General features: G+C 35.5%; 1 protein-coding gene across 1 annotated transcript in view; it reads right to left on the bottom strand.

The window, feature by feature from the left end:
* The window catches only part of SEMA3C (semaphorin 3C), a 123,225-nt gene that overhangs the window by 27,941 nt on the left and 67,540 nt on the right, over nt 1-27,744 (bottom strand). The window contains exons 3-11 of the mRNA XM_035549349.2: nt 27,384-27,544; nt 24,945-25,007; nt 19,975-20,094; nt 15,995-16,085; nt 11,725-11,844; nt 10,362-10,504; nt 8,218-8,332; nt 5,574-5,643; nt 2,584-2,728 (exon numbers count right to left, since the gene is read on the bottom strand). Of these exons, the coding sequence (XP_035405242.1) occupies nt 2,584-2,728; nt 5,574-5,643; nt 8,218-8,332; nt 10,362-10,504; nt 11,725-11,844; nt 15,995-16,085; nt 19,975-20,094; nt 24,945-25,007; nt 27,384-27,544 (1,028 nt within the window). The remainder of the gene's footprint in view (nt 1-2,583; nt 2,729-5,573; nt 5,644-8,217; nt 8,333-10,361; nt 10,505-11,724; nt 11,845-15,994; nt 16,086-19,974; nt 20,095-24,944; nt 25,008-27,383; nt 27,545-27,744) is intronic.

Raw genomic sequence — 27,744 nt, 5'->3', positions numbered from 1 at the left:
ATGTTCACAGTTGATCACTGTGTAGTTAGGTTACAGAGAGAAAAAAATTCTTTAATTTACAGTATATTCTTCAACATTCTGTAGGTAAAAAAAACTATTTCTGTAAACTGAAAAATGGAAACTATCCTCAAACATGACTGAATTTAGTAGGAAGCTGCCAATTATGTAGTTTCTTTTTTCCATAAGTAGGTTTTGCTTGTGGAGAAATAAGAAAACCATTGGTATTTAGTGAACAGCAGCCAAACTCTGCGGAATTAATTATGACCAAATGAATGTATTGCTTTATTTAATCCTACTGAAGCTATATTGAAGACCTTTCATTGTTTATTCAATGTACTGAAACACACAAAAAAATGTTCAGTTCTGTCCAAAGTTTTAGTATGAATATCTCTTTAGGCAACTATAAAGTAGGATTTTCTGAATTATATACGTATATATATATATATAAATCATCCATGTCTAGTTCAGCATCCTAGAAGTAGCATATAACTTATGTTCCAGAGGAAAGATGTTCAAGCCCCTTAATCTGCAAGCTTGCAAGCTTGGATATTCAAAGCTAATCCCTTCAATACGATTTCTGAACAGAAAACAAAAACAAAAACCTGATTTTTACAGATGTTTTGACATAATTTAAAAAAGAGTTTGTAGTATACATGTTAAAAAAAATAAAAATGTTTGGCAGTATAGAAAACAAAAACAGAGAAGTCCCAGCTTAGAAAATACAACTCTAGGATACTGTGTTATGGCTGAATTGTGAGGAAACACAGAAAATTCAGTTATCAGAACAGTGGTGATCATCTTAAAAGCTCATTCATCTCTATTTTCAGTGTGAGCTATGATCTAAGAATTTATCTTCAAATTAAAAGCTCACCAGCATGTCTGAAAAAGGAAGATAACTGCAGAGGGTTAAATCCAAATATGATTTTTTTTCCCTCTCCATTGTGCTACTCAATTCCTTCAGGCCCATCTGGAATACCTCCTAATTCTCCATGAGGTGAACCAAGGCAGTGGTTGAGGAGTTGAGGAAATACATACAAATACAATATTTTGAAGCAGCAAGAAATTCTAAAATGTGACTATTTGCAAAAGCATGTCACTTCCCATTTAAATGGACTGTTTATTTTGTGGTTTTTAAAGTTTAAGCTTAAAGCCTCAGTGAACTCATGAGATTAGAGCTGTATGAATTAATTGCAAAGAAATACTACTGTTAGCATTAGAACTTAGTAGAACATCACGTACCGATTAGATAATTTTAGAGATCTGGGGACATGAAATCCTAAATCCAACAACCACTAAAAACTGCAGTAAAATATGAAGAATTGTTTCAAACAGACAAAGTTATTCCATATATCTGAGCACCAGTGTATGTAAGAGAAACAAATAGAGAGAACAAGATATGCAGCACAAAGAGGAAAATGAATGAAATGGCAATATGGTTAAATGTTCTTGTAGCTACTTGCAAAATTGAAACAAAACTTAATATCCTGTGACAAATGGAAAAGCAAAAAAAAATATTCATCTAAAAATAATAATAACTACAACTTTGAGAATAGATTTATGATTCTGTGCATTCTTATTAAATTCTGATACTTTATTAAAAATTCTTCATGAGAATCAATGGAATACCACATAACCATACTTCTTTTAACAAATATGGATTTAGGGAAGATCCTGGAGAAACTTTATATATTCTTCATTAAATCTGAAAATATTAGATTTCATAGCTCTGCTAAATCTAAATTAAAAAAAAAAAAAAGATAAGTAAATAAAAGCAAAGCTGCATCAACAGGATTTTTTATACACCATTTGGTGTATAAAAATTTATTTTTATATGATTATATTGGATTTATTGGATTATTACCACTAATCCACTAATTGGATTATTGAATTATCACCATTCATGGTGGTATTTATTGGATTATTGGATTGGATTATATTACCACTCATGGTGGTATTTATTAGATTATTACCACTCATGATGAAAGAAGTTACTGAAAAATTTTCAAGGCATACAAAAAGTGTTCTTGCTGAGGAAGACTACTGTGAACTGACTAGCATGAAAACTCAGTACCTGACAGGGTATTAGATCTTGTCAAAGAACAAGTCCCAGAAGCTCTGTTGTCCTCCTACACTTTCCAAGAATCATGGTGGAGCTGCAGAACTTTAGAGAATTATGGAAAAGTCACACTGGCTGAAACCAAAAGTTTGGATCCAGACTGCCAAACACACTCATAACGCTGTCTTTTTACAGTTGCTTATGTAACTATCTTTTGCTAAAACCTATGCACAAAATGAAAATGTACATGTAAAAAAATTGACTGCCATCTAATGAAATAACTCTTATCACCTTTTGAGCAGAAAGAGCAAGAAAGATAAATATTTTGCATGACTTAATTCCTTCTAGAAGATTTCCAGATACTACCTGATTCAAATGGTAAGCTGAGAAACAAATAAAATTGTTCTGAACTGTAACTAAATGCCATAGTCAGATACAGTCCATTCTCCTGGAATAAATAAGATCTTTTTATGTATTAAACAAAGACAAGTAATTGGCAAGCTTGCATAAACATATCTTGTACTTACGGTGCCAGGCCGCGGGTATGGTATTCTGCCCTGATATGGAATCAGCTGGTGGTTTGGTCCCTCCTTGTGTGCAAATGGCCCGTTGAACACAGTCTGGATGTCAGATAAATGATACACACACACAGCTGAGCCTTTAAATATTGAGCTAGAAGACAGAACGAAAAAGTTAATACCTTAAGCTACCATCTTTTCTATAGATTTTCCATCATTTTGCATGTTCCAGTGATGAAAGATACCTCTAAAATTTAATACAGTTTAATACTTCTATAGTGTGCATTTACTGATATTTTAAATCAACTAATCTAGTTTCCCAAAATACACCATTACACCTTAAACTGGAGAAACTTGTTTAACAGTGAACCGAAAAAAAGAGGGAAGGAGGTACAACCCCAGTGGTAGTATAAGAAAATTTCCAAATTTTGAGTATAAAAAAATATATATAACCTGGTCCCAGTGAAATCAGTGGCAAAAATATTGCTGACTTCAGTGAGACAAAAGTTTTATAAACTTTGTGCTGCCAAGCTCAGCACAGGTTTCCAGAACTCCCTAACAATATATTAACCACAAAACTTCCATGAGCCTCTTAAAATCCATGGCTAAAATGTTAATCAAAACTTCCAGAATGATTACTATTGGTTAAAATACTACAATAAGTTGCCAGCTTTTCTAAGCAAAATGAGGGCAGGTTGTGGCTGTAAGAGAATTTCTTCTATACAGGCCTTAAAATGTCCCACGAAACTAGTTTTAGAGAACTCCTTCAAGGAACTCGAAGTTTGATGTGTCCCAAAGAGAAACAGGGGGCTCTCCTGTTTTTTTCTACTACTCTGGGTCCATGAATGGTCTCACATATCTCCCCTAACAGTGCAAGCCCTGAATGGCCTGTAGCAGCCAGTGACATTGGAAGGCACCAGAGGAATAACTCTCAGTGTGATGCTAAGTCTGACTGCCGTTAATTATTTTTTTTTTTTTTTTAAGGTTTGGGATATTTATCGTAACAAACTTGAAACTCCAGACAGTCTAAAATACATCCGATGTCAATTGAAGGATGGAGACAATCCAAGTAACTCTCTGCTTTTAATTGACAAAGAAAAAAAATCAATCTAGAAGAAAACTAAAAAAAAAAAAAGAGTTCAAATCTGCAGTTGTGAGACATAGTGTCTAAACAAAGTGCTGTAGATTACCCAGCAATCCACTTTGCCCTCAGCTATATACATATTAGCAAGAGGAACCTTTTAGATGGATTATGATATTTGTGGAAATTTTAGTAGGTATTAATAGGTTCATAAAAAAAAATGTACTTAATCTGTCCAGATGTTTTATGGTAGATTTACAGCAGATTATGTCACCAAAATAATTTGCCTCAGTATTGCTTGGTTTCCCTCAGTATGGTTTAGATAAAAGTACTAATAGTTATTATTTGATGGGATGTTTCTCTCTTGCTACTCTTAAAAGTTGGAGGTGTACAAAGGTGAAGATAAAGGAAAATCCAAGGGATAAAAATCATTATCATCACTGTTTTTAACTATGTAACACATTCAATCAAACAAAAAGAAAGAATCCATAAACTACTGGTTCATAAAACCAGAAATGCACAAGTGTAAGAGCTTCAGTAGAGTAAAAACAGTTTAAGAGCCAGGAATAAGCGAACTTTTCTCTTTGTTGTCACCCTATATGGTCTTGCAACTCCAAACCTCATTTCCACTGCAGGAATACCAGGAGAATTAGGTATAAGTGTTTCCAATTCAGGCATGTTGCATCCACAGCCTAATCATAAGTGTGGTTTTACTGCTAAACATAACCTCAGCATTTTTTCTTTTTGTGCAGTAAGAATCATAAAATGTAGACTGCACCAGACGTTTACAAGTTATGGAATTCTGTTTTCCCAGCTTAGCATTAAAAATTAAATTTTCCTGGCCAGTTCACACATTTGAAAGTGCAGATCTTTGGATCCACATGAAAAAAAAAATAAAACAAAACAAAACAAAACAAAACAAAATAAAATAAAATAAAATAAAGTTTTTTTTTTTTAATGCAAGGGTTATTTTATTGGAAATTGCCTTTAAAGGAATTAATAGGAATAACTTAAAAATCATGCTGATTCTATCAAATAACTGAAATGAAATTAAAAAGATTAAAAAGACATTTTTCCCCACACTCCCCCTCACCCCTTTTTGAACGTACATAATAACAGCTAAAATTACAGGATAGCATATCAGAAATTAATAAGCAGTAAATATTTCTACTCTGTATGCTACCTGTATTTGCTGAAAGAGAGAGAAAAGGGGAAAAAAAATGTAGAAATGGCAATATCAGTAGGTACATCTGTAGGTCTGTCTTTGTTGGGGATTTCAGCATAGTAAGCTATAACTGGTACTTCCAGTGCCTTTGGGAGTTCACTGAGTGCTTTCTAAACCAGGCAGTATGTGAACACTACTGACTAATAATGGTAGCTTGAGGCTGTGAGGATTTCATCAAACATCATATAGTCTTGCCTTTTCACAGCTCGTTGAAGTCAACACTGGTTATTTGCCATCTGTGCAATCATCCACCAGCTGAGAGACTGGAAATGATTTATATGCATTCCTGTAAGAATTCCAGGTTTGATCCTTCAGGGTGCTGGCTGTCCTACAGGAGGTGTTAAGCACTCTTAACACCACACAAGTCCAATGCTTTGAAGTCCTTTAGATTTCTGCTGCTGATCAGCAACAAGTGGCCCTCCACAGAAATGTTTTCCCAGTGCCAACTGTCAGTATGTTTGGGAGCAGCTTGGTTCAAGCAGCACAGGATGTCTACTATTGGTATCCTAATAAGGATACCAAAGATACCAATAGTAATGCTATTAACCGAGACTGTTACTCCTGCATACAAATGCTGGTCACAGGACACATGCACCATTGCACAGGACAGCTTTGACCACAAACCATCACTTTTGGTCTTCCTACAGAAAATTGGGAAGTTCAGAAAAGTAATTTTTTCAATTTCCCTGTTACCTTGATGTTGTAAAAATTCCATACACAAGCGTTGTTCTGGGGTTATCTGTCTCCAAAAGAAACACATCCTCTGTAAAAAAAAAAAAAAAAAAAAAAGAAAAAAAAAGAAAAGAAAGAGAACCTCTTTTTTTGAGTACTAATAAATTTTTCATTTTCCAGTTAAAATTATGACTTTATTCCCGCTAGTCAATGAGTTTTGCTGTAGATTTGAATGGAAAAAAGCATATTTATCACATGAATGGACCATGCACATTGCATTTGAACATTCAGACAGAATTAGAAATTAACTCCACACCATCCAGCCTTATGAAGACAGAAGGCAAAGATTTTCAAATACGTACACCATCCATGTCTCACATTTCTCTCAGCTGGATCTCATTTCAGCAGGTTGTTTAGCAGTAGGCAAATATTTAAGTGGCAGTAGGTCAAAGACAAAGAGTTCACTTAGATATAATCCAAAGCAAGGTAATGAGGAGTTTTTTTTTTTTTTTTTTCCATCCTGTACACACCCTAGATGCCCTCCCATTAGCTCATTTTCAACATGATAGGAATGACATACAGTTCTGCAGTAAAGACAATGAGAGATGTGAGCCTTCACTGTGTAGGGATTTATTAATTGCACTATGGAAAACAGTACCTACTTGATGAATTGAATTTGCTCACCTTTACCTCTGATCTGATGACTTTTAAATGAAAAGTCATTTAAAATAAAAATGCTTACATTTAAATGAAAAATGCTTTAGTCTCTGTCATTTTCTCCTTACATATGTTCTTAACTAACTGACTATAATCAAGTCACTTCTTAAACTTCTCTTACATCTCACAAAAAAATGAGCTTTTTAAAAGAAAATACATTCTTTAGCTTGCCATTTAGCTTGTCTCCTTCATTAGCCATCTGAAATTTTTTAAAATTCTTTCAAATATATCAAAAGCAAGACTTCACCATGCAGGACAGGCAATGTTACACTCTTCTGCATTATACATGAAAACAGAAGAATGCACTTCATTGCTCCCAGAATTTTCTGCATTACTAGCTGTGGTTGTATTCTTCCTCTCTGCCACAGGATTGTGCCAGAAACTCACACCGAGAATGTTATCTGGTATTCTGTATGATCCTGCATTTTGTCATGCAAAAAAATTAAAGCAATTCTCCTGCTGCTTTGTTGAAGAGAATTAAGCTTATAAATGACATCTCTGAAAGATTAGTGGTTAGGTGTTAAGCACTGAGAAATTCTGAAAGCTAGCCCTCAAAGCACCTTGCACAGAGTTATAGAAATTTAGGATCTGCTCCTAGGTATATCATGCTCCATTGTAACCTTGAATCAGAAAAGTACACCAAGCATTTGTAAAGATACCAAGCAACAAAGACTCTGTACCCTGTTTGTTATTATGAAAATGAGAAATAATGCCAAAGGAGACAGATTACAATGGAAAGAAGGTAAAATTCACATGCAACATGTGTGGAAGGGGGAGTGGGGGTTGGGGACGAAGAGAGATTAGCTATTTATATTATTTTTACACTAATACAGACAGCAAATCTCACAACACCTGAATTTAGAACTATGTCTTTGTAGATCACAGTTATGGACAACATCAAATTTGATTTTTTCCAATATTTTTGTTAGGCACTTAAGTATCAAAATATGCATCTATTAATTCCTCGTTGAAAGGAAAGCTCTTGTAACTACTGTATAGATTATTCACTGAATATTTACAGTGTTTTACATGCTGAACTGAAAATCTAAGTTCTCGAATTATATTTACTCATAGTGTTATTGCTGGTGCCAGTAAAAGCACTTGCTAGTATCATCTGGAACTATCAAATTGAGACCTCTGCCCAATGATCAAAAAAGAGAAACTATTATGAAAAGGCAGTATGCTACACATATGAATAGTTTCAAAGAGATACATGTTTTAAAATTTCTGTCATAATCCCAACTAGAAGCAAAATAATGATGAACTTCACTTACATGTTCCTTTCCAAATATTAATTCTTTTCTTATGTGATTCCTTTACATAATCAAGATCAATTACCTTTATTTCAAAGATAATCATAATTACCCAGACAGTTTTAACAAGAAATTTTTCATTTCCCAGCATAAAATTGTCAGGGGAATTTTGCTGTGGCTTTCTACATGGTCAACATTCCAATGTCAAGGACTTCACAGAATCACAACATCATAGAATCACAGAAAGGCTGAGGCAGGTTGGACCCTCTGGAGTCCAACTGGTCCAACCCCCTGCTCAAGTAGGGACACTTAGAGCAGGCTACCCAGATGGCTTTTGAAGATCTCCAAGGAGGGAGACCCCACAACCTCTCTGGACAACCTGTGCCAGTGCCCTGGCTCCCACAGAGTAAAGTACTTCCTTATGTTTAGACAGAGCCTTTTGTGCTCCAGTTTGTGCCCATTGCTCTTGTCCTGACACTGGGCATCACTGAAAAGAGCCTGGCTATGTTTTCGTTGCATCCTCCCTCCAAGTATTTTTACATATTGATGAGATCCCCCCTTAGCCTCCTCTTCTCCAGGTGAACACTCCTAACTCTCTCCTCACTAAGGAGCCATAGGAAATTCTATAATATGTTCAATAATATGCACAGGGTGCAGGATTTAGATGAAACCTTTTAGGAATTTTCTTGCCATACCTAATTCATCAAAGTACGTTTCTGTTCCATCTTCATCCATTACTGAGCACACAAGTCTTGCTTTCAAGAAGGTTGTCCACTTGTTCACAAGACTACGCTGACCACCTGTATCATTCTGGAAAGGAATATCATTTTTAGAAAAACAAAATATAACACAGCTAATATTTTATTGTGTCTTCCCTCATTTTCCTCACGTTAAATTGATCCCATCATCTAGACATTTATACTGTTATATCCAATATAAATTATAGTTAAAACTAACCTCCCTCCCCCCCGCCCCACCCCCAAAAAAAACACTCAAAAAACCCAAGAAATAGTTTTCTGAGCAGATTTTCTGTGCTGGGCTAGAAAGCTTGGGATGGTTGGGCAGTAAATTTTGTGCAGAAGTCATGTATGCAGAAGTAAGATTGGAAAAGACTGTAAATGTCTGTATCACTCACTGACACTTAGTGAGGAGAGATATCCATGTTACCTCTAAAAGATCTGATAGGCTTATGGAGGGAAATTTCTTCTAGTTCTGAGAGCAATATAGCTCCATATGATCTAAAAAACAATGCTAACCCATGAGGTGGTTGCTCTATAATCAGAATTGATGCTAGCTAGATTTGCACTGTTGCAAGTCCTTCTAACTTTGTCCAGAGCTAGCTTGGTTACATCTCACTCAAGGATGTCTCCATCTCTCTCCAAAACACAGTGGAAATGATAATTGCTGAACCAGATTGTGCAGTGCAGAGGTGACAGCTCCTGCCTCATTCTGCTGATGAACATCTTAGACGAGCAGCATCTTCCAAACGGCATAATACAATGCCACCCAAGAAAAGTGATAAAAAGGTAATGTAGAAGCTAGCCAAATGTGATTTTGAAATGCTGTGCTTGTTTCTCTTCCTTGTTTCTTATTCCTATAGCTGGTAATCAGACTTTTTGGGCAACCTATAAGAGATCTTTTGCTGGGTTTCCTTTGGCACTATTTTACTAACATATGTGGCCTGTCTCAAATGTGTTGATATATGAATATGATGGTATACAAGTATACAAGTATGATTGGCTCAGACTTGTTTTCATTGTCTTTGGGATTCTGCCACTGACTTCAGTGTAAGTCTAAACAGGCTGAGGCCTCAAAAATCATCTGGGCTTCATTACAACAGTAACAATAACAAATACAGTTATAATAGTGTGAAATGTCTTCTTGCAAAATACCCAAAAAGGCCTCTGGGCACCCTCACAAAAATATAGAAAATGGAGATTATAAAACAGATCACATGCCTCATCAAACTGCCAGAGCTACATTAACTCAACCTTGACCACACCCTCGTGCCCATGCACAACATTACAAAGCATCAAATTTTAAAGAAGATTCAGATTAAAGACAGAGAATAAACAAACACAATTATCTTCCCAAACCTTTCCAAATGGAGGAATGAAAAGGCTAGTAGTAACTGTTCATTTTTAATTTTTCTTTCATTAAAAAATCAATTTCACCAAAGACATTAATAACTGATTCAATCATTTTTCATACACAGTTGATTACAGATATGAAAAAATGAAATAGGACAATGAAGAGTGCTGTGGTTGAAAATTAATTACGGCACCTGAGTAGCCTTACCTCCTGAATTTAATTTTCTTATGCACATTTTTAAAGTTAGACTCACACATACATCAATGAAAGAACTCAGAAAGGATGGACATTGTAAAAGTGAAAGCAATATCTGAAAGTTAAATCAACGCATTTGAAAGCTTGATTCTGGTATTTCCAACATGTTTCGAAGATTTTGTGTGTGTGTGTATGAAAGACTGCTGTTTTATAATTCAGTTTTTCTAAGCAATGGGTGTATCTGATTGTTGCAAAGGGATAGCATGTTTAGAAATTCAACACTGGTAACCATTCTGAGCTTGTCAGAGGAATACACAAATTCCCGAATCTCTATTTTTGCTTATCATTCTATATTTGACCAGATATACATAACAAGTTCAGACCCTAGCTGCATGTTTAATAACATCACTTATGAATATGGAAGCTAAAACAAGGAATTACTTTAGAATATAAATCAGACGTTTTTCAATCATGTTAACGAACTATAGTCATTTAACTTGTCATGTCTCACTAGCAGCTTGTCCCACAACATGGTGATTAAAATAGTTCTTACTGGGCATATTCTTGCAATCATTGAGTGAATTTGCTTGGTGCTGCCACTGTTGTCTGTCAGTCTCTCTTTGAAGAAGAAGTAGATTTTGGCATCATTGGGGTCAGTGCCATCTGGGATAACATGAGCATCCACAAAAATAGGCTCTGAAATGAAAGTGTGCCAAAAAGATGAAACCAAAAGGTGTATCAGTATAAGCAGTATAAGTTAATGATTTGACAGTTAATGACTGTTTCAAGGAAACATTGTATATAGAGGTACTGCTGTGGCAGGTTAAGGGATATGCTCTAAACCTGTGTCTGTATGTATCATATATCGCTATGTATGTATCATATATCACTTGTTTCAAGCTGGCAGCCTTAAGTTTCTGCTGCCTCACATTTTATCCCACAGTAAATTTCTGAAAAAGCAGTTCAAATACAGAATCAGGAGTGTTAGCTTTCTACAGCAATTCAAAGACTTGGAGGACAAAGAGGGAAGAATCAGTGTGCTATCGCAGGTACTTCAGGAAAGACTCGTTGAGGTAAAAAAAAAATGAAAGTAAGCTAAAACAACAACAACAAAAAAACTAGTTAGGAAAGGAATAAATAAGGTACTTTAAAAATACATAAATAATAGGAAAACAGCTCTTGTAACACTGAGAAGGAGAGTAGGATATGCAAATGCTTTAACGGCATTTGAGCTCATATGAGAGGCTGATAAACAGTCAAGTGTACATGGAAAGCACTGCAAAGGAGAGCTAGTGAGAAAACAAAATAATAGAAATCTGTAATAGCAAGCATATGATTTCTGAAATACATATATACCTAAGAATACAAAGCACACTAGTGCTACTACCAGTATTCTCCTTTAAAATGTATATTATGACATGCATGGCTGTGCACTAGTTTATTGCAATGCTTTATTTGTCAAACAGTTCTATTGGTGTTAGTACCTGCAGAACACTTTTTTGGGGGGAATTTCCTATGTTAAAATATAATGGAAAGTGAAGGGAGACCTCAGGACACTTTCTAATATAAGTCAGAGTCTTATGTATTTAGAAGTGAAGAAGGCGCATCCCTAGAAGTCAGATTTTCTGACAACTTGCTGTTTGAAGGTTTTCACACTTTTCCTTGAAGAGTTTGTTTATCCATAATGCAAAATAGGGCATCAGGTAGGGTGGCCCATGAGGTTGGCTCCTGCAGAGGGTCATCTAGAGCTGTGCATTGTCTAGAGTACGTACTTACACATATTTCTTCATGGTCCAACTTCATAAGTTAAATTCAGAGAGGAGCTCTTTAAAAGACAAACTCTTTATTTTTAAATAAAACAAAGCAAAATGTCTGTGAAATACATGAAAAGCCCTAGTAAAACAAAGGCCTCTTACCACTCAGCCACTTGGAGTTGTGTTGGTCTGTTCGCACTGCATTCCGTCTGGTCAGGCTCCGAAAAATGGCTGCATCCGTCCCCATGAAATCAATATACATTCCTGAAAAAAGCTCTTCATCTGCAAAGAATTGAAATGGAGAGGAAGCATTGTTGTGACTTTGGGAAAATATGTATTTACTAACCTATTTTTATTTTAACCTTACCAGCTTTTTATTTACACAGGAGTCTACACTCATAAGTATTAGGTCATGAGAGTGGTGTTTTCCTTGATTTATGAAGAAACAATCTAAAATGAGAGAGGATCATCAGATTTTGATCAAGGACTTTAGGGAACTGCATAGTTAATGCCACAGCTGAACCACGTATGTGGTGAACCTTTCTTTGATAAAAAATTTAGTTACTAAATATTCATTGCTAAGGATCACTGGAAAATCAGGCTAATGTTATCAAAAAGCATCACATTCATGTTTTTAAATAAATACTTAAAAAAGTTTTTTGTTACGGGAGTAGACAAAATGACTGGGCTGGACTTATTGCTGGTGTAAACTGGCACATCGTCTACTGCAGTTAATGGATTGGTGTCAATACTGACCCACACTATTGTCGAGGCTGCCACAGGCACCCTCAAGCTGACTTCAGTATTGCAGGGACTAGACAATCATATTCTTGAAATTTATGCAGAGCAATATGGAGCAATAGTTGTCCCCTTTTATGTGCTCGGTTCTAAAAATAGGGTCATTATGCATGAAGAGAATTAGGCATGCAACTTCTTATATTACCAGAGCTATGAACTTCTGCTCCCTGTGAATAGCAGAAAACTGTCCATCAGTCAGAATGTATATCTGTTTGTGTGTGTGTGCATAAATATATATGTATGTATAATTATAATTACATATACTATCATTTTCCACTCTGTGAATAACCAAGTAATTTCCACTGACTAATGACAACAAAACCCCAGAGTAGAAAACAGTAGCTAAAATAAACCCTACTGTCAGAGTGGGAGTGGTGGCTGAATACATTCCAGTACAACTGGGTCCTTTGACTGATGTTTTTGTCTGAATTCTTGGACTACCCAGAGATTGTGGTCAAACTGGCAAGAGTCACAGGTTCAGAAGCGCTTGCGGCTATTTTATGCTTCTGTGTGTGTGTGTGTGTGTGCGCGCATGCGTGTGTGCATCAATATGGAAGAATATTGGCTCATGAGAGAATTAAAACTCTGGAGATTTCATTTTTATATTGCTGGCTAGAGCCTAAACTGCTTCCCTGCAGAGCAGCCAGCGGACATTGCAGCCAGTCTTCTGCTCTCTTCTCTCCCAGTGAAGACAGGAGTTATACAAATGGGATTTAAAAAAATGCATTTACTGCATGTTTGTGAAGCATTTAACTCCTGACCATATATCGATAGAACGATCTTAGAACTATAGTCGTTTATAGCTGATTTGTATATTGGCCTTGTGGCCACAAACCATCAACGCTTTATTTTTATTATGAGATAAATTGTCTGAAGGAGATTGGGCTTATGGTACTCACTAACTGTTAAATCCAGGCCTATGGATTTCCACATACACACATTAATAATAGTACTACACAATGAAATTTTAATCCTATTACAAATCAACACTATTAGTTATGTCTTAAGCATTCCTATCATCTACTTGCTAATCACGTATCAGATATCGGCCAGCTCCACTTCCTTTTGGTTGAACTCTTAAATTCCACACAGCACTAGGTCTGCACAGTAGTTCACACTACTTCTCTTTGTTATTGTGGGAATAACTGAATTGATGAGGTATGTCTGCTTTTATGAATATCAGAACCTTGGTGTGGAGAGAGACCTGCACCATGTACATTAGTTTTGCCAGGCTTCTTCAAAGTGTTTTTTTCCACTGCTTTGATGCAAAAGTGTCTTTGTAAAATGGCAAACTGTAGCAAGTTCAAATTTGTTGTTATAGTATCACTTTCCTCTGAAGGGTGAATCAGTTTTCCTGCTGTATTCTAGGGTCATACTTTGTGTTATGGCAGCAAGCTGGTAATACCCAAAATTGTAAAGAAATTGCAGCTACATTTAAAAAGGGTTCTTTTGTTGTGGAAAATTTAACCAGTCTGGCAGCATTTCCTATCTTTTGCAGCAAGGGGAAGGAATTCCTCCTTCAGAAGAATGCTTAAAGAAGAGTCCAGTACACGGGCTCAGTTCCACATAATAACTCAAACTGTGACTTCCAAAATCTTCCCTTTTCCAGCATGGACATTGAGGCAAAATTCATTCAAGCTTGAAGCTTCAGAAGTAACTGAACTTTGCAGTAACAGGCATTTCCAAGAGCAAGAATAAAACAGTCTGTGGGACAGTTTTGAAAAAGAATGTGACCTTTGCAGAATAATTTAAACTTTGCAAATGAATTATGTCATGAAAAATAACTCAAACCCTAGGGAAGGTTTCTTCAGTCACATAACTGAGAGATCAAGTAAGAAACAGTAAATTCTACTTGGATGAGCAAAGCTGCCACAGATCTATTGTAAACAAGCAAACAAGCAAACCAAACCAAACTAAACCAAACAGAACCAAACCAAACCAAACCAACAACCAAAAAAGCCCAGCATACTGTATATACAGTAATTCAGAAATTCAGAAACAGTGTACTTTAATACGGTTTCATAAAATATAGTAGGAATTTATAAATTATATTTATTCTTTAATGACATTAAAAATTCACTTGACAATACCAAATCAGCAATAAAATGCAGCAGATTAATCCATCACTGGCTTTGAACATATATTTTCTTTACACAGCAAGTGCCTGTAAACACTGAACATAGATCACTGAGGATAGAAAGATATAAGTGCAGCCAAGGTTCAGGGAGGTACCTAAGGTACCTAGGTAGCATTTTTCTGTCTTTTAAAGGTTCTTAAGTTCATAGCTCAGTAAAGAAAATTATTTGTCTTTTAAATATATTTGTAACGAGGAATAAAAAAAATCATCAATTTATACTTTGAACATACTATGTAGGATAAACTATATGATATTTTCTTTAAGATTTAGGAGACCCAATATATCCCAAAAGGAAATATCCGCCTCAATATGTTTATATTAGCCTTTAATTTCAGTGGAAGCCAAATGGCACAAACATCATTTGTTGTTCCTTCCTAAACCTTGGGTGAAACATCCAGTATTTGTGTGCACAAAGTTGTCTTTTCTAAAAAATGCCTGAAAAATCTGTGTAACTTCCACTCATAGCCAAAAACGTAGCAAGGATCAGGCGCATATTGAAAAATCAAGGTTTTGGAACTAGAGGTCTGTGAACATGTTGCAAATGTGAAAGGTGGCATGCCAAGTAGAAAGTACCAATGGCAGGGCCAGGGCTCCCCTGCAACAGCAGTAAAATGGGACCAAGGGGACCTGATCCTTTCTTAATTACTCTTTTATCTCCTGACTCCTCTTACAGGTGCTTCACACTGCCTGAATAGAGCAAAGCACCCAGTATAAACTGAAGGATGGACTGTACTCTTTTATACACACTTGTCCTTCCATATGCAGTGAGCCTTGACCTGAGTTGCACAAAGTCTATTCTCCCTTGAGGTTTCATTTAGGTGGTCAGTAGGCAATGCAGTAATTATTTCTGTGTAGGATATCTCACAGTTGCTGAGTACACCCATGACCAATTCACAAGAATATTTGAGGTGTGTCAGTTGTATCACTTTCTGGCTTCTCATATGGGAGAAAATTGCAAAATTTTGAGGGTAGAAAGCCAACTGAAGAATGAAGAACCTCGCAATAGCTAGTGGGCTCTACAGCAGAGATGACAGCAAAAATGAAAATCAAACTAACTAAAGTCTTCAGACTTTTTTATTTTATTTTTTTCCCTGGCTGTTCTGAGAGTTACAAATGATTAAATGAGACACAAGTGTTGTCTAGGATGAACAAGGTCAGAAATTGTTCAAACATAAAATGTTAGACAGGGTAATAGAAAGTTGAAACTGACCCTGGGAAAATATGTGCAAGCTGGAAAAGGGACAATCTTTTGTTTTCTGTTTTTCTCTCTCTCCCTCTCAACAACTTATTTCTGCATTTCATTTGTACATCCATCCTTATTTCATGTAAACCTTGTAATGAGAATGGGCACAACTTTTCTACTCAGCAGCATAGGCACAAGAGACTCATCTTTGGAGGCTGAATTCTGTGCCCTGGTCATCTCAGTCATCCCACCATTCCACACCATCCATGATCATACAGATTTAGACCTCATCACCTTGGAGTACTTTTACTTACTGATCATAACAGACACCGTGTTCACATTTGGGTTGAAAGAACAGCGTCCCTTCCCTGATTCACACTTGGAGTCGATCTTGAAGATTTGTTCCTGCAATGTAAATTTGTACGTCACTTCTCATTTTAGAAACCATCAGATGTAAAGAGATTTTTCCAGCATTAACAATGCTCAAGGTTGCTGGGCACTTTTTTTGTACTATCAGCAATTTATATTTTCTATGCAGATTCACATCATCTTTTTAGATATTTTTTTTCATTGACACCAAGCTATTTTCAAGTTATAAACTCAAGACACTTAAACAAAGAATTTTTTCCTTAGCTCAGTTATGCTTTTCAAAGGTTAACTGATGTCTACAATAATAGCTGTGAAGATTACATCTGAATTTCTGTATTTCTGAAGTTACTTACCATTTATTCGCCAAATCTGTGGTGATAATTGTAGTAGGCTAGAACATTTTAATAAAAGTACTAGAACAATAGTATATATTAAATACAAATATCTTATGATAACTGCCATTTTGTCATTTGGTAATAGTATAAATTTTTTTACTGAGTTATCAGACCTCCAAAAACACAAAAACACAGCAACAACAAACAGATAAAAAAATAAAAAAAAATCACACTTATTTTCTTCAATGACATCTCTTGGATTATGTACACAGCTCCAGTTCCATAGTGACAGATGATTTATTAATATCTATTGCTGTAGCCTGTAATCTCTGATTCTTCTGTTCTTTAAGAATCTTGGTAATGAATCTTGTTTATATTTTAGGTGATTCATAAATGGGAAATATATTTGGCAAAGTCAAAGAAACCTGAACTACAGCCTGAAATATGAACAGTCTTTAGAAGATTCTCCCATCTTGGTGCACTTCTTCCCTTCCCAGGTCCCAGTAACCTGGGAATGTTGTATGCTAAGCAAGAAAGGACTTTTGGGCCTGACTCCATTCCTTAAAAACTGCAGTCAGTAATAGCAGAGATACAGACACATAGCACATCTACTTGTGTTACTGCTATTGTATACTACAACAAACAACTTGTTCCTAGCATCCTATAACAATCTTACAATCTTTAATAAAATGCTTAAAGTTAAAATTTCAAGGAAAAAACAACATCGACAACAACAACCAAACTTAAAATATATCGATTAGCTGAAGAAAAAACCTCCAAAGAAAGGTTTCTATGATATAGATGCCAATGTATTAAGTATTTGACTGAGGGCAGAAACTCCTTATATTCTCTTTAACAATTAACGTAAATTGCAGTGGAATGGGGAAACTGCACAGATACAGCCATCTGGCAAAAGCAAATTGAAGACTACCAACCTGATATGCTAACCTACAGCAGGAAGTTTCCATATCCTCTATCCCCTATCTCCTTTTTCCCTCTTCTATTTTCCTAATTTGATTACAGAGATCTTATCTATAACTTCTGTAATAAGCCCTCTAAAACAATGTTAAAAATGTAAGTATGAAGTTTCCAATACAATCTTGGGTGGATTTTTTCTGTTGTTGGTTTACTTCTAGATTAATCTGCAGCTTGATGTTAATCTCTATTTACTACATTATAACACTATTTACCAATTCAAAATGTACATTACTGCACTATTAAGCTAGCTCCAGGATTGCACTTGATTTTCATATATATTAAACTACTTTTTAGTATATAATTAATTCACATAGTGATTACAGTTGCTTCTGTTTGCATTTACTTTGCCATTAAAATATATTTTGGTGACTAAGAGAGTCATTATGAAAGACCAAAGTATCAAGTGTGCCAAGCAAGAAAATGAATTATTTTTTAAGTTCTGTTTCAGGGAAAAGGGCAACATTCTGCATCATCAATGAAACTGCTTTTTCCTTATGTGGAGACAAAAGAGGAAAACAGGCCTAACTCTTATGATTGTTGGATATTTCTCTTAGTGTCAGTCTTCGTAGCTCCTAGAGAAAAACAGATGTGCATTCTAAAACAGCAGTTTTACACCTGCAAAAACAGCCTTCTGTGCATTTAAAACTGTACTAAATTCAAGGTGAAATGATAAAAGCAGAGAAAAAAAAAAGAATTCTCTCTAGTCCCATCAGCGTTACATAGTTTCTTATTCTGCTGTATTAACTAGGCATGTACTTATGTATACAATTGGTTCAGAAGGAAATGCTTGATTTTAAACCGTTTATGCTATTGTTGGCCTGTATAAGTAAGGGCTTTGAGCATGCGGTGACTACAGTCAAGTGTCTGACAGACTCCAGACGTCTGAAACAGCAGTTTATTTAATCAATTGATCATAGGCATGTAGCTATACAGACAGGCTAAATTAAGCCAATTCTGCTCTTCCAAGACATTTATCTTTATTTTTAACTTACAAAATTTAACATCTTGTAGTATGGAGAGCTCATGCATATGAAGAACTCATGTCTTTGTTTTTTGGTGTTGGTGTTGGTGTTTTTTGTTGTTGTTGTTTGTTTGTGTTTTTCTTTTTTTCTTTTTTTCCCAGTAGAAATCTCGTTTACAAAATTCCTCACATAAAGAGATTCAAAGTTCTCTGCAGCACTACTACTTAAGCTGATAAATAAGTTTGCATTAATTAATAAAAGATCATTTTCCATGTTTTAAATAATTTTTCAAGAAATAAATTGGGTTAGTGCTGTTACCTGAGGAAAGCAGACCTCAGTTTCAAAACAAAGCTATTGCAGACTATTAGCTAGGAGGATGGATTTATTCACCCCATTCTGCTTGCTTGTACTTTTAAATCCAGGCCTATGAACCTCTACTCTCAGATAATCCATTAGGAATGAAGGTGCAGTGATTCAGACTACATCATCTGCCAAGGAGGTTGGAGCCAGGTGATCTACCAAAACTCACTGAGATAATTCCATACAAACCTACCTGGAAAAACAATGATTTATCACCCACCAGCAACCTTTGTATTAGACCTGGGTCCTGGCCAGAATTCCCATCCTACTCCCAGTGAAATCAGTGATGAATTTCCCAGTGTCTTCCCTAAGAGCAAGCCCAGATTTTAAAGCTGCCCTTACATGGCAAAACCCCAGGTAGGACTCTCTGATCTGTCTTCCCAACACATCTGCTTCCCATTCTACTGGAAAATATACTGCACACCCTTGTGCCTGCAGACATGAATCTGACCCAAAAGCTGCAGAGGTGCTGGGTCTTGGTTAAGTACTTTTCTTTTTTTTTTTTTTTTTTTTTTTTAAACTCCTCCTGGTTGTTTAATTTATTACCTATTACATTTGCACATAAACAATCATTTCACTTGCAGATGATGAAACCTGGACAATATATTTATGAAACTTCTGGTACTTCATATACTTAAGTGTATTAATAGTGAAACTGAATATAGAAAAAAAAATGGAGAGCTGCCTACAGAAAATGAGATTTATACCCTGAAAGATCTCTCAGTGAGGAGTAAACTTACTGGTTTCATCCTGACAGGATCTACTGGGACAAAAATTGTGTGTTAGATGAAAGTTATCTACACTTTGATTGCATTTAATGGATATTAAACTGAAATTCAGTGAACCCTCACATACCTGCACACTTAGTCCACAAAAGTGCTTCTCCCAGGAATCAGTATCACCCGGGAATTATAAAAAGCTGTTGGACTGCAAGATTTACTTTTTATCTAAACAACTATTTCTTTTCAAGTATTTCTTGACAATTCCAACTACAAGTAGGAATGAATTCACCAGAAAACAACAAATAAAAAGTAACATCAGATTTAGCCCAACATTTGATACAACTAGAATTTTAGACGAATGTCATATTTGTGTGTGGTTTTTGACCATGGCTTTGCTGTTTGCTGGTAACAGGACTGTCAGAAAACCACGGATATTTGTTCTTTTTCTGTATTACACAGGTGAAGAAACCTACTTGGTTCATTAATCTTTCTTTCCATTTTTAAATTGTAAGGTTTGCATAATACTAGTAAGATCCAGCACAAAATGAATAGATAGAAAGAGATTTACCTCAGACCTGCGTCCCCTGTTGACATACACACACACTGGGCTGAAGGCTCCACTGCCACAAACGTATAGGTGTGTGCGATTGTATGACTGTATCACACGCACAAAATTTCCACAGCCATGCTGGAGGGATTACAGAAACAGAAACAAAAACAAATCACATTGGCAACTGTTATTAGACATTGGGAACTCTAGGGAATAGACACAACTCATATTTTTAGTAGTATCATGAGAACAGCTACTGAGTTTGGTAGTCTCTGGATTTGAACAGCCGTAGACTTCTGCTTTATTTTCTTGTCATTTTCTCTCAGTTGGGAATCAGACATAGATAGGGTACAATATAGGCGTAATTAGAGGATTGTGTGCAATTCGCCCATCTCTACACAGTAATCTTATTTTCGTCTATAGACTTCACTGTATCTTTCATGGGAAGAAGCTGGGGCCTCCACAGAAAAGCAAGAAGTAACCTTATGAAGCTTCCTCAAGGAAACCTCTAAAACAGACCCTCCCTTCTCTCTCTCTCCACTCCCCCCTCCCCCCTTTTTCTTTTTTACACAATACAGCTGGAGATAATTAAAAAACAAAGAAAGCCCAAATCTCAGATCCCATTTCTTGTGTAAACAGTTTCTTTCCAAATAATTAAAACTCTGAACAACACATTACACAACAAAGTTTGCAGCGAATCGTTGCTTCATATTGAAAATCAATGGTAACATCTTCAAATCAGGATGAAAATTGAAACAGAATGTTAAGTAGCACAGAGTTTCACACCATCGGTTCTACAGGTTTCTCCTTCCAACATACTCTTTTCTTCTCTTGCTCTTCCCTTTTCACTATCATCAACTGTTAATGCACTTTAGGTTAAAAATAGACTTTTTTCTTGAACATTTTTCTTACTGAGATCCCAGATCTACTTTCATATTCACTCATCCAAAACTTCACCAGACATGAGAGTGAGAATTGCATGTGTTTTTTGAGCACAGGATGGGAAACTGTCATCAGTCATCTTCATGAAAATCTGTAGAGTTAATTCTTGTTCACCAGACTACACAGTTCATTTATATCTGAAGTATTTCACATTTTTTGGTTCAGTGGGAGCTGGTACTCTCATACAACATCTGAAAACTGGTGCATAATTGTAGGTAGTTCAGTGTTCATAAAGTTTCTCTGCAGGGAACACTGCATGTCCTCTGTGAAGTGTTAGCTCAATCTATACCAGAAAAATCTTTTAAATCAGTCAAAATATATTGTTTTTCTAAAGCTAAGGACTGTTCCTAAAAGTTTCTATTTTCTCTTATCTGGTCATCTTAGTTTGGCCCAAAAGTGGTTTTAGCAATATCTTGCTATAGAAAACAGTTTTTTTTTCTCAGCAGTATCACCAATTTCCATATTACAGCTGCGGAAAAGGAAAAAGGAGAGGTGAAGGTATAGCACTAGCTTACGTAAGCCAGTGTGTAAACTGATGCTTTCTTGCCTTTTGCAGAAAGCTTTTCCAGAAGAACCCTAGATAAAACACTACATTCTGATAAATTTCAGAAGAAAAAGTCCTCAAGGATAAAGGCAATGAGCCAATGGCTAGATGAACGGTACACTTACTATTCTGCTTCAATACTATGTCATGCACTTTCTAAAGTGTTTATAGCAAGAATGCAAGGGTGGTTAGATGAATGATTCTTTTCTTTAGGGACAGCCCTTTGAGGTTATTATTTGACACATACTGTACCTTCATGTCGCTTCTCCGATAATTTATGGACAAGTAACACAAGTTGGCTCAACACCAACATTATCATATTTTAATGCTCACTGTCAGGAAAAACCATTTTATGTTCTCTGAGCTTTTGCCCATCTCTCCAGTGCTGAACCACTGAATGCCATTTTCAGTTTGCTACCTGATTAATCTGGGTACTGCACTGTGACTCCACAATCTAACAAGAAATTGTTATTTATTTTTCAAAATATTCTAGAGGACTGCTTTTTAAAAGCTTCTGTTTATTTCTCTTTGTATTGTAGTATTCCTGCTTCTAAATCCGGGAGGACTCAAGTAACATGAAATCTTTAGGATGGCTGTTTGTCAGAGCTGATGGTTAAGCTCTAGATAGTTGTGTATTACTGATGCTCCTCTTGGAGCTGATACCAACATGCAGTCTATAACAGTCTCGGGAACTGCCTTAGTGTCATTATGTCCTAGAATCTCATCACAGTACATTGAAAGAAATAGATGTCAGCCTAATGTAAGCATCCAAGTTATCTTGGTGAACTCACTATCTGGAGGTGACAATTTCTTTTCAGTAATGGAAAAGGTAGCCAAAAATGACAAATACAGGCACCAATGTTTGTCTGACGATTGGGCAAATGAACCCTTCCCTAATCACCTTTGAAAATAACTTACTGGTTGTGTCCTTTGCTGCCTGTTTTTCTTTTGTCTTGTGATAATCACTATTCTCTGATAGGCCAAATGTTATCATACATCTACTCTTTTATTATTATTATTATTATTATTATTATTATAGATGTGACAAATTCTAATTCATTTAAAACAATTCCTCTGAATTCATTCTCTGCTTATCCTGCTCTTATCAGGAATGAAACTCACAAGAACTATTCAATTGCTCTTCAAATTGGTCTATAAATTTCAGGTTGCAAACACTGATTTATCTCTGGGTTCTCTTTTTCTCATTATTTCAGTGAATTTTCAATAAGGTACAACACTGATTTGAGAGCAACAGCTGTTTATCAGGATCATATATATGTATATCTTCTGAACTTTTGAGGACAAACATTAAGAAACTTCACATAAACGTGTTTTTCGGAACTTAATTTTTCTTCTTTTTGCACAGCCAGGATTCAAAAGAAAAAAGAAATTAAAAAAAGAAAAAAAAAAAGCAAAAGCAAGCAAGCAGCCAACCAAAAAAAAAAAAAAGTTGGTGCATATGATAGGCTGGACATTCTTAATTAACTACATTACAGGGCATTAGCAGTACCCACAACTAAACTGTTATTGTAAAAACAGAGGTTCTATCCAGAAACCTGTTAACTAAAGCATCAACATTTAACTACTTCAATATGATTAAAAGTTAGGAAAGTCTCACCACTAAATACCCAAGATTAAAAGTTCTCTGCAACACCCAGGACTTAATAGTGTCCTAAGTATTTTCCCGTGGATCCCATTTTGTATACTGCTTTCTGCATGTACCTTTTTTCTGTTCTTGCCTTAGAAAAGTGTTATGTTGGAAACATGAATAAGACTAGTGAACATTTGTATTTCATATAAAAGAAAGTTTCTTAACCAGTCTATCGGTAGCTGTTGCAGTCGACATTGTCACTAACCAGGGTAAACATTAATTATCATGAAAAAAGCTATATGCTTTATTCTCACACTTTGTATGACTTAACAAGTTATTAGCTGTAGAGTTTACTGCACACTTCAGTAACCGGAATGATGCAAAGATATATAGAAATGTGGTATTCAATAGGAGAATACTTTTTTTTTTTTCCACTACCATAGCTATCAGGAAGAAAGCTGCCATACCAAACATAGAATAATTATTCATAAGGACTCCTTCTGTTGCTTTGGAGATCTGTAATGAGTTACCCTCCACAGTTTTGGAAAAGGTGTATTGCAGCTAAGCTCCAAGAGGCCAACCTTCTGGTGTCTTTACATCAGCAGTTGCAATAGAATTAAAACCAAACCAAACCAACAAACAAAAAAAACACCATATTTTTGTTACAAAGTGGACTCAGCAGAATTATTGAAACATTGCAAGTCATTTGTAGGCTTAGTTAACAATATAAAATGTGTAGCTAATATAAATAGAAATATTAGGCCTCACTTTTGTCTCTAGATTTATGCAGAGGAGGATATTCCAAAGACCTATCTAATGTGAGGGTTTCTGATTTCCATAGTTTCTTGCTTAAGTCAAAGTGTAAGTAAAATCAAATTATTTTCTTTATAAATTTAACATTGAGAAATTGCACTTTTCTAGCTCAGAATAGATTATGAATTCTAATACTTAAATATTAGTTGGAAATCAGATTAAAAAAAAATGCTAAAAAGCTAAAAAGAAAACCACATACCTAGGTGCTGCTGAAGAGAGAAACAGACAAAAAGATAACATTAGAATAGAAATGTGACTTTCTGTATTTTTCTTACACTTTAACATTCTTTCATGAATAAAATCTGGGCATATACAGACTGTAAGATCAAATCACTTCAGGAAGATGACTATGTTCATACACAACTCTGCCAAAGACAGGATCTGCTGTATTGTATTCTGCATCTTTCAAAATAGTTAATTTCTACCTATTTTCTATAAAGAGAGCGTTGGGGAATTATCATCTGATTTAGGTCCTTAGGTAGCCGCATTTAGATGGGAGAATAATCAATTGGGGTGCAAAATGACTCAGTGTGACCTCTTTGTGGTCTGGGTTTCACATGACTCCAGAAACCATCTTTACCTTGCCTAGTAAAGTATACTAGTTTCCAGATACTCATTAGGGCATTGCTTTACATAACTTAAAGAGATGGTCAGGATTTTTGTGAGTCTAGGATTTTCAGGCTGTAGACTGTGGGTACCCCCTTCCCGGGGGCCACCAGAGTGCATCCCTACACTGAACAAGAGCTTAGTAGACTGTTTGCCATAATTTCCAGGACATATCTGGAAAATTACTATTTACTAATTCACCAGTAACAAGAAAGAGTGAGGCAAGGAATTGGGTAATTCTTCCTTTTTTTTTTTTTTTTTTTTTCAATTTGTCGAAGTCTGAAGGTGCACTCTGTTTACATAGTCTTTTTATATATATATATATATATATATATATATATATATAATTTCACTTTATCATTTGGCCTGCAGAGCATTTAAAAAGGAAAACACTTCTTTCATTTTGTTTTTGGCTGCACTCAAGGTGTTCTGACTTTACTGCCAAGTATGTAATTTGTGTATGCGTATGGGTGCATGTGGAGTACTACTTACAGTAGGATCTTTGCCAGCCATTTTGCACTCCTCTATCTTGTTTGCAGATGCTGGCCAGAAAATCTGTGAGGAAAGAAACATCTTTTCACTAACACATTTATCACATAATTTATTTTTAAATATCATTGTATTGTATAACTTACACTAATAAGTTAATATTCTGATAAATTTTATACCTTGATTATAAGGCCCAAAAGGAGTTTCATTGATAAATGAGAACAATTTTTGTCTTAGAGAGCAATAAATTAAATAAAGGACAACACTTGTGGTTGATATAAATGATCATATATTTTGAAGATAAGTTAATCAATTTATGTAATTTGTTTCTTCCAAATGAGAAAGATTTTCATCTTTGTATAAATTACCATCCACCTTTACTTATTTATTTTAACCTTTACCAAACTCCTAGAAATTGTTCACACTGGAAACTTGACGACTAAAATATAGCAAGAAGAATTCTTGTAACAAATTTTCATTTTTAAGGTTTGAATGTCCTATGATAAAACCTGTTCAAACCTTAAAATTTCAGGCTGATTTCTTGATTTATTTCCAAGACTTCTTGCACTAAAGACAGCTTTACCTGAACTATACTTAAACTATGATTTATCTTGATTTTGAAATAGAAAAAAATTAGAAATCTCTTACTGGAAATTTAATAAATGACATAAATTGATCATATTTAGCCTCAAGATAACATAAATAATAGTGTTAAAAGATCTTTGTGTATATATGTATACATACATACATGTGCAGAGAGTTGTAGGTCATATGAATATAGCACAAATTAGCAAAGTAGATCTGTTATAAAAATAAATAAACTAAAGAAAGAACACATGGAATTGCAGAAAGTAATTCTGAACATAATATTGGGTGATTACAATAGCTGCCAGAAAACTTTGGGTAATTTTATTTCTGTTGATTTTGTTTAATTTTATTTTGGGCTTGCCATGCCTAAATGGATTGCTGAAACACGTCACAGCTTTATACTGCAGAAAGTATTGCCACAGAAGTTGTTGTACCTAGCTAACTCTGCAGAGAGCTAGAAAAAATCTGTTAACTAAAGGTGTGCAGTGCAGGGACACCACTACTTCCAGAGCAGGTTAGCAGAATCACTGTGAGATCTGAATTAGCAAGAAGGTCATACCAGCCCTTTCAGATCAAAGAAGGCAGCCCCATTACAGATCATGATTCCCATACCATTAGGAGGAGGAGGAAGGTGTTCATGCTGTCACACAAGAAACATTTCATTTAAATGTGTAAGTTAGAGAGTTAGTCTGCCCACACTCCCCACACGATCAATTCAGGTAGACAGACATGTCCAGAGGGTGATTCAGAGCAAAGCTTAATTTAAGTACTCTTAATCACCCTCCAGTGGGATCTCTCCCTCTCTCTGTTGACACATTAAAAGCATTGACTCTTAAGTAAAGCATTGAACTTCGCTGCCACATGCTGGATCTCCCTGCCCCTTGACATGCCTGAGGTACAGTAATAAAGCCCATAGATTAAAGGGTCAGATGAATTTGGTATAATAAGGCATATAGGATACATTTTAAGGTGTTGGTGTAGGTGTAATAATCTAAGGTTAGGCAAGGCAAGGTCCACACAGGTAACATCTTAATAGTTGAGCTTCTGGGCACAGTATTTCTGCAGGCCACTTATTTTAAAATCAGAGAATCTGGATTTCAATTGGCTCTGGAAAAAAAAAAAAAAAAGAGGAATCTAAAAATGTTTAAATATTCACTAATTTGATTATTTTCATATACAGGGTGCCTCCTACAAGTTGGGGAGTTGGAACATAGAGAGACCTTGGAAAATGACATCTCAGTATCTTCAGAGGAGCAGCCACAAAACGAGTGAGATGAGGGTCACAGTGTCCAAAAAAAAACCCACGCTGGTTGTGTCTCAGCTATCTAACTGAAGGGCAAGGGCCGATGCAGCCATAACAAAGCTTGACAAACAGATCAGAGACTAGGATTCAGAGTACAAAACAAAAATAAATATAGTCAAAGGTGAAAGTCAGATCTGTCTCTGTTGCTTTTTCTTTTATTTTTCCCCTTTGGTCTGAAATGATAGCACATATATTCTTCCTTACAATCTCTTTTTCAAAGTGCATCTCTGAATTATCATAAATCCTCAAGAGAATTAAGAGAATTGGAAACCATCAGCCATATAACTTTTTTTTTTTTTCATATGCATTCTCACTATGAGGCCAAGCCATGCTGTATGTCACTTCAAAACAAGTAAACAGCTCAAACTGAATGTCTGAATCACAGTCATGCTAATAGTTTGTTCATCTTGCATTACACATAAAACAAGTACTAACAGTTCAATAAGGTGTGGACCTGCAAAATAATGAAATACATATATATATTTTTTTCTCTTAAAAGAAATGCATTCAGTAAAGTAACCTTCGATTCTCAAAATAAATCCCGAACTTACACTGAGAGGGTCTTGGCTTATATTATTAATATTCAAAGACAGAATATGATCTTTGCTGCCCACATAGATCCGATCCTGATCTTCATCCATCAATAATATCCTGTAATCCAGAGGACTGTGTGATATTCTGTGATATTCAGAGGTCTTAGTTTCTTGCAGCTCTGAAATAGTAAATACAAGAAATTAGTAAACTGCTTCTCTTTTTAAATAAATGAATCTTTAAACGTAACTGGGACCAACAAGAGATGAAGAACCCCTATTAGACACTTGCAATAGCTGAGTTGAAACAAACTTTTGTTTCCCAGTTTGAATGCAAACTTTTTATACCCTAAGTAACTATACGTAGCCCATAAAAATCTGG

The sequence above is a fragment of the Cygnus atratus genome, chromosome 1 (assembly GCF_013377495.2).
Source record: "Cygnus atratus isolate AKBS03 ecotype Queensland, Australia chromosome 1, CAtr_DNAZoo_HiC_assembly, whole genome shotgun sequence".
In the NCBI taxonomy this organism is placed as follows: Eukaryota; Metazoa; Chordata; class Aves; order Anseriformes; family Anatidae; genus Cygnus; species Cygnus atratus.
This window is presented reverse-complemented; position numbering and strand designations above follow the sequence as displayed.